The 19075-nt window shown below is 39.8% G+C and overlaps 4 protein-coding genes across 4 annotated transcripts; all 4 read left to right on the top strand.

Moving 5' to 3' along the window:
* Nucleotides 1-1455: 1455 nt before the first annotated feature.
* LOC114588071 (olfactory receptor 10R2-like) lies at nt 1456-2400 on the top strand. Its single transcript, XM_028713000.2, has one exon. The coding sequence runs from the start codon at nt 1456-1458 to the stop codon at nt 2398-2400; it is 945 nt and encodes a 314-aa protein (XP_028568833.2).
* Nucleotides 2401-5198: 2798 nt separating this feature from the next.
* Nucleotides 5199-6143, top strand: LOC114588070 (olfactory receptor 10T2-like). Its single transcript, XM_028712999.2, has one exon. The coding sequence runs from the start codon at nt 5199-5201 to the stop codon at nt 6141-6143; it is 945 nt and encodes a 314-aa protein (XP_028568832.2).
* Nucleotides 6144-10209: 4066 nt separating this feature from the next.
* LOC144326001 (olfactory receptor 10T2-like) lies at nt 10210-11154 on the top strand. The gene has a single exon (XM_077921586.1). It carries the CDS (start codon nt 10210-10212, stop codon nt 11152-11154), a length of 945 nt encoding a protein of 314 aa, XP_077777712.1.
* Nucleotides 11155-17664: 6510 nt separating this feature from the next.
* LOC114588069 (olfactory receptor 10T2-like) lies at nt 17665-18609 on the top strand. Its single transcript, XM_028712998.2, has one exon. The coding sequence runs from the start codon at nt 17665-17667 to the stop codon at nt 18607-18609; it is 945 nt and encodes a 314-aa protein (XP_028568831.2).
* Nucleotides 18610-19075: the final 466 nt, after the last annotated feature.

The following is a 19075-nucleotide window of genomic DNA, read 5'->3' as shown; positions in this document are numbered from 1 at the left end:
TAAAGACCTAACTGCGCTTTACACAGAAACAATCTGTAATATCCATCATGATAAAATAAAAAAATGGAAAACAAGTAGATGTAACAAAATGTATCGATATAGAGATGAAGTCAACAGCTTTAGAAAAAAAATACACCCAATAAAATTATATGTATTGTTAATTATTACTTGTAGATTCTAACAACTCCCATTGATAATAAGAAGGTTGATTGATTTTATGTTTTGAAACACCGTAGAGATAATATCTGGTGGGATTTATAAACTTGTTTACATAATTCCATGCTCAATAAAAACATCATAAAAAGGATATTGTGGCAAGTTGGTGTCATTTGGAAGAGCTCAACATCCATCGTGCTTCCTTGTAAGTCTATTGTGGTTTGAGGTTCTGCAGCTTTGATTTGAATTCATTCATTCAGCCCTTCCGATGCTCTTGTCTTTGCCACTTTGAAGGGATATAAGAACAATTTCAAAGCACCTGACTCTTTTTTATCTTGGCCACAAGATTCATACTCAATGGCGGAGTTACTGTTTTTCATACAGAAGGCTCCAGATCCAATATTTTTCCAAAAGGGTATGAGGTAGCTTAGGAGGACTAGTGAAGACATCAACCTGAGACCCTGGAGAGCTGCTACAATTTGGAATAGACACCAATTGTATGACTCTTTAAAAGGCAGGGTAAGATAGGCATGCTCCACAATAAAATATTCTAGTGGTGTTGAGAGTTATGCCTTGTGATGCTGCTAATTTTTCCATTGACAGGAATATTGTGAAGCCTCAAACTCTTCAGCTCACTTGCCTCTGTGCTCCTTCATCAGTTTGTGGGCTGTAGCCAGACATTCATCCACAGTGGAATTACATCAATTAAAGGAATACAGAATTTTAATCTATGGTGATGAACTATGCCAAGATGTTGTCTGATTGCTAAAATTTTAGTTCTGTGGAAAATGCAGTTTTGTAAACTGGCTCTAACGCCTCGCTAACTTGGGAGCAGACATTCCCAGGATTCCTTGAAAGGGAGATATCAGACTCTGCAGTGTAGACGTGTTGGTCAAGTGAATGTAATAATATGGCTATGGGGTGACACAACTATTTTGCTGGTTGCACAATTGTTGTGCCAGGCTCTATCTACTGAGGCCGGCTCTACCATTGGGCAAATGGAGGCGGCCTTTTCTCAGTCAGCTGTATGGAGTGATGTTTAAAGGTCATAAAATCATTTGTTCTTTAATTTGCTACTGTCACATTATGCATTTTTACGGTCCTGTTATGCATTTTCTGTTTTTATATTGTAAAGTGGCCTGTGATATTCAGCTGAAGGACATAAATTTAATAAATAAGAAAAATAAAAAATAATTTTATGAACAAGTAATTCCCCCCGTATTTTTATACGAAAAGTCAGCTGTTGAGCACTGTTGCAATCTGTAACACCTTTAAAGTTTATTTTCAGGTGCTGCATCAATGGGAAGAGAAAATCATACAATGGTGACAGAATTTATCCTTGCTGGATTTTCCAATTTCCCAGAACTGCAGATTCCATTGTTTCTGGTGTTCTCTCTAATTTACCTGATAACTTTGATGGCAAATATAATCATCATCACTACGATATGTCTTAACCGCAGCCTCCACATCCCCATGTACTTCTTCCTCTCCATCCTCTCCTTCTCAGAAATCTGCTACTCACTTGTCATTATCCCCAATATGCTTGCAAATCTTCTAAGAGAAAAGAAGACCATTTCCTTCATTGGCTGTGCTACTCAGATGTACATTTTCCTGGGCTTTGCATTCACAAATTGTTTTCTTCTAGCAGTGATGGGGTATGACCGATATGTCTCCATATGCAAACCTTTACGTTATCAGATTTTGATGAATCAAAGACTCTGCACCAAACTGGTGGCTTGTTCAGCAACAACTGGATTTCTTTTTTCCACCTCAGAGACTATAATCATATTTACCTTGCCTTTCTGTGGGCCAAATGAAGTTAAGCACTTCTTTTGTGAAATAGAACCTTTGCTTGAATTAGCCTGCAGCCGAAACTACATAGGTGAAATGGTCATTTTCATTATTTGTGTTTTGGTTATAATTTGTGCATTCCTGTTCATCCTTCTCTCATACATTTTAATTGCAAACACTGTCTTGAAAATCCCCACAACGGCTGGGAAGCGAAAAGCCTTTTCCACTTGTGCCTCCCATCTTATTGTGGTCGTGGTGCACTTTGGGTGTGCTGGCATTATCCATTTCGGGCCCGAAAACAGTTACACGCTAGATCAGACTATTTTTATTTCTGTCTCTTACACAATGGTGACTCCATTGTTGAACCCCTTAGTGTACAGCCTGAGAAACAAAGATGTCCAAATAGCGCTTAAGAAATCGCTGGGCAAAAGCTCCTGCACCCAAAGAATGTGAAAATTAAACATTATCCACTTTGAAGAGGAATTATGAAACCCAACAAATACTGTATCTGTTGTTTAATGAACAAAGAACGCCTCAAATAGTATTGTAGCTTTTTCTCATCTCTTTAAAAATTCATTTGTATATGAAATATTCACTTGGCAAAATGTGGCCTTGCTTTAGCATTTACAGACAACTTTGATTTTCTCTTTAGTGCATCACTGGAAAATAAATCGGGTTGTGGGAATTTTCTCATAAATGAACCTGTAATCATTCAGCCCCGCAACAAAGAAAATGTTTCCAAAGATTACTGTTGTTTTCTCCCAAATCCTAGCCCTCATTTTCTCTACCAATCATTCACGCAGAACTATTTCAAGCTCATATAGTGCTGAGACTGAAGTGTCAAAATTGTTCCTGTTGAATGGCTGGTACCAGTACATACCCTGGCCGAGGCTCCTCTTGTCTGCCATTTAACCCTCTCTCTTCGTAAGTGCTTCCTTCACTGGGAGCTGGCTCATTCATGACACGTCCCTTACAACTCTAAGATTCTATGATTCCAACAACAGCAATGGAAAAAAGAAACATTCATGCAATGCTGCTGAAAACGTAGGTGTCCAAGCCAGGTGTTTACTATATAATATCAACTATATAATACCATATAATATCAACTAAACATATGGAGAAGTGACATAACTTCTATATATGTTTATTTGGGCTATGGGACGGTTGATGCTTGTTAGGCTCAGCATTGCCAAAAGATAGAAAGAGCTACCAAATGGAATAGAAACATTCTGTTTTTGTCTCCCTGCGGCTAAATCCTCTCTGGCATGTTAGGTATTCAGAGAGTGCAATTTCCCATAACCTTCCAAACCAACAATACTGGGATTGGGATCTCGATTTCCAGTGACTAGCAATGGAGATTTTAGCTGCCGTTAAGAAATTAAATACTAGAAGTTAGTGGTGAATGGTTGGGTTGTATTGCTTTCTAGAGAAAGTAATGCCAAATCTGGATCCATTGTCAAGGTTTAATCCACAATAATAGAAATTAGATTGAACACCTGGGTCCAGAAGTCATTGAGAATGCAGATACTGCCATGAAGTTATTTAGTATCCTCTGCAAAGGATAAGGGGCTTAGCTTGGATTGTGGAGCATTGGTAATATATAATCTGTGAAAATATTCAGATTATGATCATCTCCTTGAACCGTGATGTCATCAGTACCCTTGTGAGATGTTAAGTTTTGTGAGATGGAACTTTCCCTGCCTTTTTGACAATGGGTGTGGCTTACCCCAGAGCCATTTGTCCTGTATGCTATTTTTATTTATTAAACAATATTCACACACCACTTAATCAGAGAGACCTAACTGCGCTTTACACAGAAAAAATCTGTAATATTCATCATGATAAAATAAAAAAATTGAAAACAAGTAGACATAATAAAATGTATCGCTATAGAGATGAAGTCAACAGTTTTAGGAAAAAATACACCCAATAAAATTACATGTATTGTTAATTATTACTTGTAGCTTTTAACAACTCCCTTTGATAATAAGATGGTTGATTTATTTTACGTTTTGAAACACCGTGGAGATAATATCTGGTGGGATTCAATAACTTGTTTACATCATTCCATGCTCAATAAAAACATCATAAAAAGGATATTGTGGCAAGTTGGTGTCATTTGGAAGAGCTCAACATCCATCGTGCTTCCTTGTAAGTCTATTGTGGTTTGAGGTTCTGCAGCTTTGATTTGAATTCATTCATTCAGCCCTTCGGATGCTCTTGTCTATGCCACTTTGAAGGGATATAAGAACAATTTCAAAGCACCTGACTCTTTTCTATCTTGGCCACAAGATTCATACTCAATGGCAGAGTTACTGTTTTTCATGCACAACGCTCCATATCCAATATTTTCTGGAAGGGGTATGAGGTAGCTTAGCAGGACTTGTGCAGACTGCAACCTGAGACGCTCCAGAGGTGCTACAATTTGGAACAGACACTGACTGCATGACTCTTTAAAAGGCAGCTTAAGATAGGCATGCTCCTCAATAAAATATTCTAGTGGTGTTCAGAGTTATGCCTTGTGATGCTGCTAATTTTTCAATTGACAGGAATATTGTGAAACCTCAAACTCTTCAGCTCACTTGCATCTGTGCTCCTTCATCAGTTTGTGGGCTGTAGCCAGACATTCAATCACAGTGGAATTACATCAATTAAAAGAATGCAGAATTTTAATCTATGGTGATGAACTATGCCAAGATGTTGTATGATTGGTAAAATTTTAGTTCTGTGGAAAATGCAGTTTTGTAAACTGGCTCTAATGCCTCACTAACTTGGGAGCAGACATTCCCAGGATTCCTCGAAAGGGAGATATCAGACATTCAACTCTGCAGTGTAGACTTGTTGGTCAAGTGAATGCAATAATATGTCTATGGGGTGACACAATTATGTTGCTGGTTGCTCAACTGTTGTGCCAGGCTCTATCTACTGAGGCCGGCTCTACCATTGGGCAAATGGAGGTGGCCTTTTCTCAGGCAGCTGTATGGAGTGATGTTTAAGGCACATCAAATGGCTTGTTTTTTAATTTGTTAATATTGCATTTTTTCAGTCCTGTTATACATTTTGTGTTTTTATGTTGTAAAGTGGCCTGTGATAGTCAGCTGAAGGGCGGTACATAAATCTAATAAAGAACAAAAAATAAATAATCATTTTATGAACAAGCCTCTCCCCCAGTATTTTTATATTAAACATCAGCTGATGAACACTGTTGAAATCTGTAATACGTTTAAAGTTTATTTTCAGATGCTGCATCAATGGCAAGAGAAAATCAAACAGTGGTGACAGAATTTATCCTTTCTGGGTTTTCCAATTTCCCAGAACTGCAGATTCCCTTGTTTCTTGTGTTTTCTCTAATTTACCTGCTAACTTTGTTCGCAAATATAATCATCATCACTGCGATACGGCTTGACCGCAACCTCCACATCCCCATGTACTTCTTCCTCTCCGTCCTCTCCTTCTCAGAAATCTGCTACTCACTCGTCATTATCCCCAATATGCTTGCAAATCTTCTAAGAGAAAAGAAGACCATTTCCTTCATTGGCTGTGCTACTCAGATGTGCATTTTCCTGGGCTTTGGGTGCACTGATTGTATGCTTCTAGCAGTGATGGGGTATGACCGATATGTCTCCATATGCAAACCTTTACGTTATCAGATTCTGATGAATCAAAGACTCTGTACCAAGCTGGTGGCTTGTTCAGTATCACTTGCATTTATTTTTTCTACATCAGAGACCATTATCATATTTACCTTGCCTTTCTGTGGGCCAAATAAAGTTAAGCAATTTTTTTGCGATATGGCACCTTTGCTTGAATTAGCCTGCGGCCGAAACTACATCGGAGAAATTGTCATTTTCATTCTATGTGTTTTGGTTGTATTTTGCTCATTCCTGTTCATCCTTCTCTCTTACTTTTTAATTGTTAACACTGTCTTGAAAATCCCCACAACGGCTGGGAAACTAAAAGCCTTTTCCACTTGTGCCTCCCATCTTATCGTGGTCGTGGTGCACTTTGGTTGTGCTTCCATTATCTATTTAAGGCCCAAATCCAGATACACACTAGATGAGGACACTTTTATTTCTGTCTCTTACACAATGGTGACTCCCTTATTGAACCCCTTAGTGTACAGTCTGAGAAACAAAGATGTCCAAACAGCGCTTAAGAAATTGCTGGGCAAAAGCTCCTGCACCCAAAGAATGTGAAAATTGTTATCCACTTTGAAGAGGAATTATGAAACCCAACAAATACTGTATCTGTAGTTTAATGGACAAAGAATGCCTCAAATAGTATTGTAGCTTTTTCTCATCTTTTAAAAAATTCATCTGTATATGGAATATTCATTTGGAAAAATGTGGCCTTGTTTTAGCATTTACAAACAACTTTGATTTTCTCTTTAGTGCATCACTGGAAAATAAATTGGGTTTTCGGAAATTTCGCATACATGAACCTGTAATCATTCAGCCCTGCAACAAAGGAAACGTTTCTAAAAATTACCGGTACTATTGTTTTCTGCCAAATCCTAGCCCTCATTTTCACTACCAAACATTCACACAGAACTATTTCAAGCTCATATAGTGCTGAGACTGAAGTGTGAAAATTGTTCTTGTTGGGGTCAGTTCGGTGTCCATTTCCGCTTATCTTTGGTACATAATTATTTCTGCCCTTCCTTGTCCGCAGTAATGGCTATTTTTAAAGAGGGGATCATATATGTTGAGTTTTCAAAGGTTGGAATTCATGTAACCAGACACACTTAATTTCTGCTCTTTTGCTTTCATGTGATTTGTTCTGACATTTGCTTTCTGTAACGTGTCGGCAAGGACGTAACAATATATGGTATATAAAACGGAGCATTGCAAATTTTTGATATGCATTTATCTCAGCATTCATATTTATATAATTTAAACCTGACGCTTTAATTACTTTCAGAAACATGCCAAAAGAAAGGCTATAACATTTTATTTGCCCATTACTTAATTAGATGTGTAATTTGATATGTAATTTGCAGTGCTATCATGTCTGAGCGGACCCCTCACCCCCTGATTTTCCTGCATTGGACCACAGGAGGTTTTGGTCCTTCAGCTGGCATTCCAGAATAATGAAGCTGCCAGGCTGATTTTCCTTTTCTCAGAAAATATACAATATCTGAAGCAACTACCAGCATGATCCAGTAGTGTGGAAGGGGTGCAATTCTACTGTATGGTGTGGTTGGGAGGGAATAATTTGAATGGTGTCCATTTTTCAGCACCTTTTCTGCACAGAGTCTCAGCAGAGCAAGCAAGCAGTTATCTGGTGAGAATGGGAATGGCAGGCAGTATTGAAAGAAGTTACCGGATTAATTGGTGTGTGTGTGTGTGTGTGTGTGTGTGTGTGTGTGTGTGTGTGTAGGAGGAATTCTCCCGTATGCGAAGATAGGCTCTGGCAGATTGAGCTGATGAGACCAATAGTGGGTTCAGCAGCCAAGAAGGCAGTTTCTGCCAGAGGAGTCCCTTTATAGCTGGAAGTGTGAGGGCCTGGGCCTCGCCCCCTAGGCCAGCTGGAAAGGCCTTGTAAGGTAGTAGGCCCTGTATTTATTTTATGTATGTATTTTAAGAGAGGCAGTGTGGTGTAGTGGTTAAGAGTGGTGGATTTGTAATCTTGTGAACCGGGTTCGCTTCCCCGCTCCTCCACATGCAGCTGCTGGGTGACCTTGAGCTAGTCACATTTCTCTGAAGTCTCTCAGTCCCACTCACCTCACAGTGTTTGTTATGAGGGAGGGAGGGAAGGAGATTGTTAGCCGCTTTGAGACTCCTGAAGGGGAGTAATAAAGTGGGATATCAAATCCAAACTCCTCTTCTTCTCCTTCTTTCCTCCCCACAGTCGATGGTGACCCTTGGGTCCCTTCCAAATCTTTGATTCTATGATTCCAACAACAGCCATGGGGGGGGGGGGACCGTTAATGCAATGCAGCTCAAAATGTAGATTCCCAAGACAGGTGTTTGCCATATAATATCAACTGTGACTGACAGAATTTCACCATATGTGTATTTGGGCTATGGGACGGGATGCTTGTTAGGCTCAGCATTGCCAAAAGATGGAAAGACCTACCAAATGGAATAGAAACATTCTGTTTTTGTCTCCCTGCCGCTAAGCCCTCTCTGGCATGTTAGATGTTCAGAGAGCGAAGTTTCCCATAACCTTCCTTAACCAACAATCTTGGGATGGGGATCTGGATTTCCAGTGACTAGCAATGGATATTTTAGCTGCTGCTTAGAACATAAATACGGTGGTACCTCAGGTTAATCGTGCGCCACCGGAGCACGATTTCTGTTTTCATCCTGAAGCAAAGTTCTTAACCTGATACACTATTTCTGGGTTAGCGGACTCTGTAACCTGAAGCGTATGTAACCTGAGGTACCACTGTACAAGAGGATAGTGGTCAATGGTTGGGTTGTATTACTTTCTAGAGAAAGCAATGCCAAATCTGGATCCATTGCTGAGGTTTGACAGACGGTAATAGAAATTAGATTGAACACCTGGGTCCAGAAGTCATTGAGAATGCAAATACTGCCATGAAATCATTTAGTTTCCTCTGCAAAGGAAAAGGGGCTTAGCTTGGATTATGGAGCATCAGTAAGATATAATCTGTGAAAATGTTCAGTTTCATCTCCTTGAACCCTGATGTCTTCAGTGCCTTGTGAGATGTTGGGTGTTGTGCTAGCATTGTACTTGTAGAATGAAATTTCCTTGCCTATATGACGATGGGTGTGGCTTACCCCAGAGCCATTTGTCCTGTACGCTATTTTTATTTATCAAACAATATTCACACACCACTTAATCATAAAGACCTAACTGTGCTTTACACAGAAACAATCTGTAATATTCATCATGATAAAATAAAAAAATGGAAAACAAGTAGATATAAAAAAATGTATCGATATAGAGATGAAGTCAACAGCTTTAGAAAAAAAAATACACCCAATAAAATTATATGTATTGTTAATTATTACTTGTAGATTCTAACAACTCCCATTGATAATAAGAAGGTTGATTTATTTTACATTTTGAAACACCGTAGAGATAATATCTGATGGGATTTATAAACTTGTTTACATCATTCCATGCTCAATAAAAACATCATAAAAAGGATATTGTGGCACATTGGTGTCATTTGGAAGAGCTCACCATCCATCGTGCTTCCTTGTAAGTCTATTGTGGTTTGAGGTTCTGCAGCTTTGATTTGAATTCATTCATTCAGCCCTTCCGATGCTCTTGTCTTTGCCACTTTGAAGGGATATAAGAACAATTTCAAAGCACCTGGCTCTTTTCTATCTTGGCCACAAGATTCATACTCAATGGCAGAGTTACTGTTTTTCATGCACAACGCTCCATATCCAATATTTTCCGGAAGGGGTATGAGGTAGCTTAGCAGGACTTGTGAAGACTGCAACCTGAGACTCTGGAGAGGTGCTACAATTTGGAATAGACACTGACTGCATGACTATTTACAAGGCAGCTTAAGATAGGCATGCTCCTCAGTTTTCTAGTGTTGTTCAGAGTTATGCCTTGTAATGCTGTTAATTTTGCAATTGACAGGAATATTTTGAAGCCTCAAACTCTTCAGCTCACTTGCCTCTGTGCTCCTTCATCAGTTTGTGGGCTGTAGCCAGACATCCATTCACAGTGGAATTCCATCAATTAAAAGAATACAGAATTTTAATCTATGGTGATGAACTATGCCAAGATGTCTGATTGCTACAATTTTAGTTCTGTGGAAAATGCAGTTTTGTAAACTGGCCTCACTAACTTGGGAGCAGACATTCCCAGGATTCCTCGAAATGGAGATATCAGACATTCAACTCTGCAGTGTAGACTTATTGGTCAAGTGAATGTAATAATTGGTCTAAGGGGTGACACAATTATGTTGCTGGTTGCTCAACTGTTGTGCTAGGCTCTGTCTACTGAGGCCGGCTCTACCATTGGGCAAATGGAGGCGGCCTTTTCTCAGGCAGCTGTATGGAGTGATGTTTAAGGCACATCAAATGGCTTGTTCTTTAATTTGTTATTATTGCATTTTTACGATCACGTTATGCATTTTCTGTTTTTATGTTGTAAACTGGCCTGTGATAGTCAGCTGAAGGGCAGTACATAAATTTAATAAAGAAGAAAAAACAAAAAAAACAATCATTTTATGAACAAGCATCTCCCCCAGTATTTCTGTATTAAACATCAGCTGACGAGCACTGTTGCAATCTGTAACATCTTTAAAGTTCATTTTCAGATTCTACATCAATGGGAAGAGAAAATCATACAATAGTGACAGAATTTATCCTTGTTGGGTTTTCCAATTTCCCAGACCTGCAGTTTTTGTTGTTTCTGGTGTTCTCTCTTATGTTCCTGGTTACTTTGATGGGAAATATAATCATCATCACTACGATACGGCTTAACCGCAGCCTCCACATCCCCATGTACTTCTTCCTCTCCATCCTCTCCTTCTCAGAAATCTGCTACTCACTCGTCATTATCCCCAATATGCTTGCAAATCTTCTAAGAGAGAAGACGACCATTTCCTTCATTGGCTGTGTTACTCAGATGTTCCTTTTCCTGGGCTTTGCATGCACAAATTGTATGCTTCTAGCAGTGATGGGGTATGACCGATATGTCTCCATATGCAAACCGTTACGTTATCAGATTTTGATGAATCAAAGACTCTGCACCAAGCTGGTGGCTTGTTCAGCAACAACTGGATTTCTTTTTTCCACCTCAGAGACTATAATCATATTTACCTTGCCTTTCTGTGGACCAAATATACTTAAGCACTTCTTTTGCGATTTATCACCTTTGATTGAATTAGCCTGTGGCCGAAACTACATAGGTGAAATTGTCATTACCATTATTTGTGTTTTGGTTGTAATTTGTTCATTCTTGTTCATCCTTCTCTCATACATTTTAATTGCAAACACTGTCTTGAAAATCCCCACAACGGCTGGGAAGCGAAAAGCCTTTTCCACTTGTGCCTCCCATCTTATCGTGGTCGTAGTCCACTTTGGTTGTGCTTCCATTATCTACTTAAGGCCCAAATCCAGTTACACGCTAGATGAGACTATTTTTATTTCTGTCTCTTACACAATGGTGACTCCATTGTTGAACCCCTTAGTATACAGCCTGCGAAACAAAGATGTCCAAATAGCGCTTAAGAAATCGCTGGGCAAAAGCTCCTGCACCCAAAGAATGTGAAAATTGTTATCCACTTTGAAGAGGAATTATGAAACCCAACAAATATGTGTAGTTTGATGGACAAAGAATGCCTCAAATAGTATTGTAGCTTTTTCTCATCTTTTGAAAAATTCATCTGTATATGGAATGTTCACTTGGAAAAATGTGGCCTTGCTTTAGCAGTTACAAACAACTTTGATTTTCTCTTTAGTACATCACTGGAAAATAAATTGGGTTGTGGGAATTTTCTCATAAATGAACCTGTAATCATTTAGCCCTGCAACAAAGGAAACTTTTCTAAAGATTACTGTTGTTTTCTCCCAAATCCTAGCCCACATTTTCTCTACCAATCATTCACGCAGAACTATTTCAAGCTCATATAGTGCTGAGACTGAAGTGTCAAAATCGTTCTTGTTGAATAGCTGCTACCCGTATATTTTGGTTGGGTTCAGTTTGGGGTACATTTCTGTTTATCTTTGTGGAGGTGGCTTTTTCTGCCCCTCCTTGTCCCCAGTAATGGCTATTTTCAAGGAGGCAATCTGTTTTTTCAAAGTTGGAATTCTTGTAACCAAACACACTTAATTTCTGCTCTTTTGCTTTCATGTAGTATGTTCTGATATTTGCTTTCTGTAACATGTTGGCAAGGACGTAACAATATATTGTATACAAAATACAGCATTGTAATTTTTTTATATGCATTTCTTTTAGCATTCATATGTATATATATATATTATTTAAACCTGACACTTTAATTATGTTCAAAACCATGCCCAAAGAAAGGCTATATAATATTATATTCCCATTACATAATCAGATATGCAATTGAATCATTAATTTGCAGTGCTATCATGTCTGAGTGGACCCCTCACCCCCCGATTTTCCTGCATTGGACCACATAATGTTTTTGTCCTTCAGTTGGCATTCTAGAATAATGTAGCTGCCAGGCTGATTTTCCTTCTACCATAAAACACACAATATATCAAGAAAGGTCCCCCATAATTCAGTAGTGTGGAAGGGGTTGGGTGCAATTCTACTGTATGGTGTGGTTGGGATAGGATGGTCTGAATGGTGTCCATTCTTCAGCAACTTTTCCGCACAGAGTCTCAGCAGAGCAAGCAAGTTGTTATCTGGTGAGAATGGGAATGGCAGGCAGTATTGAAAGAAGTTACTTTATTAGCTATAGTGCCTGTGTGTGTCTGTGTGTCAAGGAGGAATTCTCCCGTATGCAAAGACAGGCTCTGGTGGATTGAGCTGATGAGACCAATAGTGCAGTGTTTCCCAACCTTGTGCCTCCAGATGTTTTTGGCCTACAACTCCCATCATCCCTGACTAGCAAGACCAGTGGCAAGGGATGATGGGAATTGTAGGCCAAAAACAGCTGGAGGCACAAGGTTGGGAAACACTGCAATAGTGGGTTCAGCAGCCAAGAAGGCAGTTTCTGCCACAGGAGACCCTTTATAGCTGGAAGTGTGAGGGCCTGGTCCTTGCTCCCTAGGTCAGCTGGAAAGGCCTTTAAGGGAACAGGCCCTGCAGTCCTCACCACAGCCGATGGTGGCCCTTGGGTCCTGTCAGGAGTCCCAGTTTCCAGCTTGATAACGCAGTCAGCGTAGTTAATTAAAAAGGAAGATTTATTGCAATAACAGTGTTCTCCAGATGACTCTACAGTGCCGCCATTCTCCACTAATCATGATGACCCTTCCGACTCCTTCCTGTGATGACGGAAGATATTGAACTTACTAACCCTAATTCTCTTGTTTTTCTTCCTATCTAACAACCCGCCCCTTGACCTATTCTCCACACTTATTGGCTTAGCTCAGCCTCTTCCTTTTCTGATTAACTACCCATGATTCTGTTTGCTCCTGTTTGAAACTCCTGACAGCTTTGGCTAGGTTCCTGCCTGCGTGCAACATTATCAGTTGCGATTCCAACGGGCGGAGGAGTTGACCCTGGCCAAGGCTCCTCTTTTCTGTCATTTAACCCTCTCTCTTTGTAACTGCTTCCTTCACTGGGAGCTGGCTCATTCATGACATGTCCCTTCCAACTCTAAGATTCTATGATTTCAACAACAACAATGGAAAAAAGAACCATTCGTGCAATGCTGCTAAAAACGAAAATGCCCAAGTCAGGTGTTTACCATATAATATCAACTATATAATACCATATAATATCAACTAAACATACGGAGAACTTCTCCATATGTTTATTTGGGCTATGGGATGGTTGATGCTTGTTTGACTCAGCATTGCCAAAGGATAGAAAGAGCTACTAAATGGAATAGAAACAGTCTGTTTTTAATCTCCCTGCTGCTAAGCCCTCTCTGGCATGTTAGATATTCAGAGAGAGCAATGTCCCATAACCTTCCAAACCAACAATCCCGGGATGGGAATCTGGATTTCCAGTGACTAGCAATGGAGATTTTAGCTGCTGCTTAGAACATAAATACAAGAGGATAGCGGTCAATGGTTGGGTTGTATTGCTTTCTAGAGAAAGTAATGCCAAATCTGGATCCATTGCCAAGGGCTGACCCACAATAATAGGAATTAGATTGAACACCTGGGTCCAGAAGTCATTGGGAATGCAGATACTGCCATGAAATCATTTAGTATCCTCTGCAAAGGAAAAGGGGCTTAGCTTGGATTGTGGAGCATCAGTAATATATACTCTGTGAAAATATTTCGTTTATGCTCATCTCCTTGAACCCTGATGTCTTCAGTACCCTTGTGAGATGTTAGGTTTTGTGAGATGGAACTTTCCCTGCCTTTTTGACAATGGGTGTGGCTTACCCCACAGCCATTTGTCCTGTACCCTATTTTTATTTATTAAACAATATTCACACCACTTAATCAGGAAGACATTACTGTACTTTACACCGAAACAATATGTAATATTCATCATGATAAAATAAAAATTGAAAATCAAGTAGACACAATAAAATGTATCGATATAGAGATGAAGTCAACAGTTTTAGGGGGAAAAAATACACCCAATAAAATTACATGCATTGTTAATTATTACTTGTAGATTCTAACAACTCCCATTGATAATAAGATGGTTGATTTATTTTACGTTTTGAAACACCATGGAGATGATATCTAGTGGGATTTATAAAGTTGTTTACATCATTCCATGCTCAATAAAAACATCATAAAAAGGATATTGTGGCAAATTGCTGTCATTTGGAAGAGCTCAACATCCATCGTGCTTCCTTGTAAGTCTATTGTGGTTTGAGGTTCTGCAGCTTTAGTTTGAATTCATTCATTCAGCCCTTCAGATGCTCTTGCCTTTGCCACTTTAAAGGGAAATAAGAACAATTTCAAAGCCCCTGACTCTTTTTTATCTTGGGAACAAGATTCATACTCAATGGCAGATTTATTACTTTTCATGCAGAAGGCGCCAGATCGACTATTTTTCCAAAAGGGTATAAGGTAGCTTAGCAGGACTAGTGAAGACTGCAACCTGAGACCCTGGAGAGCTGCTACAATTTGGAATAGACACTGAATGTATGACTCTTTAAGAGGCAGGGTAAGATAGGCATGCTCCTCAATAAAATATTCTAGTGGTGTTCAGAGTTATGTCTTGTGATGCTGTTAATTTTGCAATTGACAGGAATATTGTGAAGCCTCAAACTCTTCAGCTCACTTGCCTCTGTGCTCCTTCATCAGTTTGTGGGCTGTAGCCAGACATTCATTCACAGTGGAATTACATCAATTAAAGGAATACAGAATTTTAATCTATGGTGATGAACTATGCCAAGATGTTGTCTGATTGCTAACATTTTAGTTCTATGGAAAATGCAGTTTTGTAAACTGGCTCTAATGCCTCACTAACTTGGGAGCAGACATTCCCAGGATTCCTCGAAAGGGAGATATCAGACATTCAACTCTGCAGTGTAGACTTATTGGTCCAGTGAATGTAATAATATGTCTGTAGGGTGACACGATTATTTTCTTGGTTGCACAATTGTTGTGCTAGGCTCTGTCTACTGAGGCCAGTTCTACCATTGGGCAAATGGAGGCGGCCTTTTCTCAGGCAGCTGCATGGAGTGATGTTTGTTGTTGTTGTTGTTTAGTCGTTTAGTCGTGTCCGACTCTTCGTGATCCCATGGACCAGAGCACGCCAGGCACTCCTGTCTTCCACTGCCTCCCACAGTTTAGTCAAACTCATCCTGGTAGCTTCGAGAACACCATAATTCCTCCAGCACCATAATTCAAAAGTATCAATTCTTCGGCGATCACCCTTCTTTATGGTCCAGCTCTCACTTCCATACATCACTACTGGGAAAACCATAGCTTTTGCAATACAGACTTTTGTTGGCAAGGTGATGTCTCTGCTATTTAAGATGCTGTCTAGGTTTGTCATTGCTTTTCTCCCAAGAAGCAGGCGTCTTTTAATTTCGTGGCTGCTGTCACCATCTGCAGTGATTATGGAGCCCAAGAAAGTAAAATCTCTCACTGCCTCCATTTCTTCTCCTTCTATTTGCCAGGAGGTGATGGGACCAGTGGCCATGATCTTCGTTTTTTTGATGTTGAGCTTCAGACCATATTTTGCGCTCTCCTCTTTCACCCTCATTAAAAGGTTCTTTAATTCCTCCTCACTTTCTGCCACCAAGGTTGTGTCATCTGCATATCTGAGGTTGTTGATATTTCTTCCCGCAATCTTAATTCCGGCTAGGGATTCATCCAGCCCAGCCTTTTGCATGATGAATTCAGCATATAAGTTAAATAAGCAGGGAGACAATATACAGCCTTGTCTTACTCCTTTCCCAATTTTGAACCAACCAGTTGTTCCATATCCAGTTCTAACTGTAGCTTCTTGTCCCACATAGAGATTTCTCAGGAGACAGATGAGGTGATCAGGCACTCCCATTTCTTTAAGAACTTGCCATAGTTTGCTGTGGTCGACACAGTCAAAGGCTTTTGCATAGTCAATGAAACAGAAGTAGATGTCTTTCTGGAACTCTCTAGCTTTCTCCATAATCCAGTGCATGATTGCAATTTGGTCTTTGGTTCCTCTCCCTCTTCTAAATCCACCTTGCACTTCTGGAAGTTCTCGGTCCACATACTGCTTGAGTCTTCCTTGTAGAATTTTAAGCATAACCTTGCTAGCGTGTGAAATGAGTGCAATTGTTCGGTAGTTGGAGCATTCTTTGGCACTGCCCTTCTTTGGGATTGGGATGTAGACTGATCTTCTCCAATCTTCTGGCCACTGCTGAGTTTTCCAAACTTGCTGGCATATTGAGTGTAGCACCTTAACAGCATCATCTTTTAAAATTTTAAATAGTTCAGCTGGAATACCATCACTTCCACTGGCCTTGTTATTTGCAGTGCTTTCTAAGGCCCATTTGACTTCACTCTCCAGGATGTCTGACTCAAGGTCAGCAACCACACTACCTGGGGTGTACGAGACATCCATATCTTTCTGGTGTAATTCCTCCGTGTATTTGCCACCTCTTCCTGATGTCTTCTGCTTCTGTTAGGTCCTTTCCACTTTTGTCCTTTATTATGGTAATCTTTGTACGAAATGTTCCTTTCATATCTCCAATTTTCTTGAACAGATTTCTAGTTCTTCCCATTCTGTTGTTTTCCTCTATTTCTTTGCATTGCTCGTTTAAGAAGGCCTTCTTGTCTCTCCTTGCTATTTTTTGGAAATCTGCATTCAATTTCCTGTATCTTTCACTATCTCCCTCGCATTTTGCTTGCCTTCTCTCCTCCGCTATTTGTAAGGCCTCGTTGGACAGCCACTTTGCTTTCTTGCATTTCCTTTTCATTGGGATGCTTTTCGTTGCTGCCTCCTGTACAATGTTACGAGCCTCCATCCATAGCTCTTCAGGCACTCTGTCCACCAAATCTAAATCCTTAAACCTGTTTAAGTGATGTTTAAGGCACATCAAATGGTTTTTATTGCTATTGCATTTTTACGGTCACATTATGCATTTTGTGTTTTTATGTTGTAAAGTGTCCTGTGATAGTCAGCTGAAGGGCGGTACATAAATCTAATAAAGAGCAAAAAATAAATAATCATTTTATGAACAATAATAATAATATTATAATAATAATTTATTATTTATACCCCGCCCATCTGGTTGGGCCTCCCCAGCCACTCTGGGCGGCTTCCAAAAGAATATTAAAATACTGTGATACATCAAACATTAAAAGCATCCCTAAACAGGGCTGCCTTCAGATGTCTTCTAAAAGTCTGGTAGTTGTTGTTCTCTTTGACATCTGGTGGGAGGGCGTTCCACAGGGATGGGCGCCACTACCGAGAAGGCCCTCTGCCTGTTTCCCTGTAACTTTGCTTCTCACAGTGAGGGAACCGCCAGAAGGCCCTCGGTGCTGGACCTCAATGTCCGGGTAGAACGATGGGGGTGGAGACGCTCTTCAGGTATACTGGACCGAGGCCGTTTAGGGCTTTAAAGGTCAGCACCAACACTTTGAACAAACCTCTCCCCAAGTATTTTTGTATACAACATCAGATGATGAGCACTGTTGCAATCTGTAATACCTTTAAAGTTTATTTTCAGATTCTACATCAATGGGAAGAGGAAATCAAACAGTGGTGACAGAATTTATCCTTGCTGGGTTTTCCAGTTTCCCAGACCTGAAGATTCCATTGTTTCTGGTGTTCTCTCTAATTTACCTGGTTACTTTGATGGCAAATATAATCATCATCACTACGATACGGCTTAACCGCAGTCTCCACATCCCCATGTACTTCTTCCTCTCCGTCCTCTCCTTCTCAGAAATCTGCTACTCACTCGTCATTATCCCCAATATGCTTGCAAATCTTCTAAGAGAGAAGAAGAAAATTTCCTTCATTGGCTGTGCTACTCAGATGTGCATTTTCCTGGGCTTGGCAGGCACAAATTGTATGCTTCTAGCAGTGATGGGGTATGACCGATATGTCTCCATATGCAAACCGTTACGTTATCAGATTTTGATGAATCAAAGACTCTGCACAAAGCTGGTGGCTTGTTCAGTATCACTTGCATTTATTTTTTCTATATCAGAGACCATTATCATATTTACCTTGCCTTTCTGTGGACCAAATAAAGTTAAGCACTTCTTTTGCGATTTAGCACCTTTGCTTGAATTAGCCTGCGGCCGAAACTACATAGGTGAAATTGTCATTTTTGTTATTTGTGTTTTGGTTGTGATTTCTTCATTCTTGTTCATCCTTCTCTCGTACATTTTAATTGCAAACACTGTCTTGAAAATCCCCACAACAGCTGGGAAACGAAAAGCCTTTTCCACTTGTGCCTCCCATCTTATTGTGGTCGTGGTGCACTTTGGGTGTGCTGGCATTATCTATTTAGGGCCCAAATCCAGTTACACGCTAGATGAGACTATTTTTATTTCTGTCTCTTACACAATGGTGACTCCATTGTTGAACCCCTTAGTGTACAGCCTGAGAAACAAAGATGTTCAAATAGCGCTTAAGAAATCGCTGGGCAAAAGCTCCTGCACCCAAAGAATGTGAAAATTAAGCGTTATCCACTTTGAAGAGGAATTATGAAACCCAACAAATACTGTATCTGTTGTTTAATGGACAAAGAACACCTCAAATAGTATTGTAGCTTTTTCTCATCTTTTTAAAAATTCATCTGTATATGGAATGTTCACTTGGAAAAATTTGGCCTTGCTTTAGCATTTACAGACAACTTTGATTTTCTCTTTAGTACATCACTGGAAAATAAATCGGGTTGTGGGAATTTTCTCATAAATGAACCTGTAATCATTCAGCCCTGCAACAAAGGAAACATTTCTAAAGATTACTGTTGTTTTCTCCCAAATCCTAGCCCTCATTTTCACTACCAAACATTCAGGCAGAACTATTTCAAGTTCATATAGTGCTGAGACTGAAGTGTCAAAATTGTTCTTGTTGAATGGCTGGTACCCGTATGCAGTGGTACCTCAGGTTACATACGCTTCAGGTTACAGACGCT

This window comes from Podarcis muralis, chromosome 17, assembly GCF_964188315.1.
Source record: "Podarcis muralis chromosome 17, rPodMur119.hap1.1, whole genome shotgun sequence".
NCBI classification, from domain to species: Eukaryota; Metazoa; Chordata; class Lepidosauria; order Squamata; family Lacertidae; genus Podarcis; species Podarcis muralis.
The sequence above is the reverse complement of the archived record's forward strand: the minus strand, read 5'-3'. Positions and strand labels throughout refer to the sequence as shown.

Bases quoted from the DNA above. Each gene is read 5' to 3' on its own strand.
- LOC114588071 (XM_028713000.2), top strand. From the start codon at position 1,456: ATGGGAAGAGAAAATCATACAATGGTGACAGAATTTATCCTTGCTGGA.
- LOC114588070 (XM_028712999.2), top strand. From the start codon at position 5,199: ATGGCAAGAGAAAATCAAACAGTGGTGACAGAATTTATCCTTTCTGGG.
- LOC144326001 (XM_077921586.1), top strand. From the start codon at position 10,210: ATGGGAAGAGAAAATCATACAATAGTGACAGAATTTATCCTTGTTGGG.
- LOC114588069 (XM_028712998.2), top strand. From the start codon at position 17,665: ATGGGAAGAGGAAATCAAACAGTGGTGACAGAATTTATCCTTGCTGGG.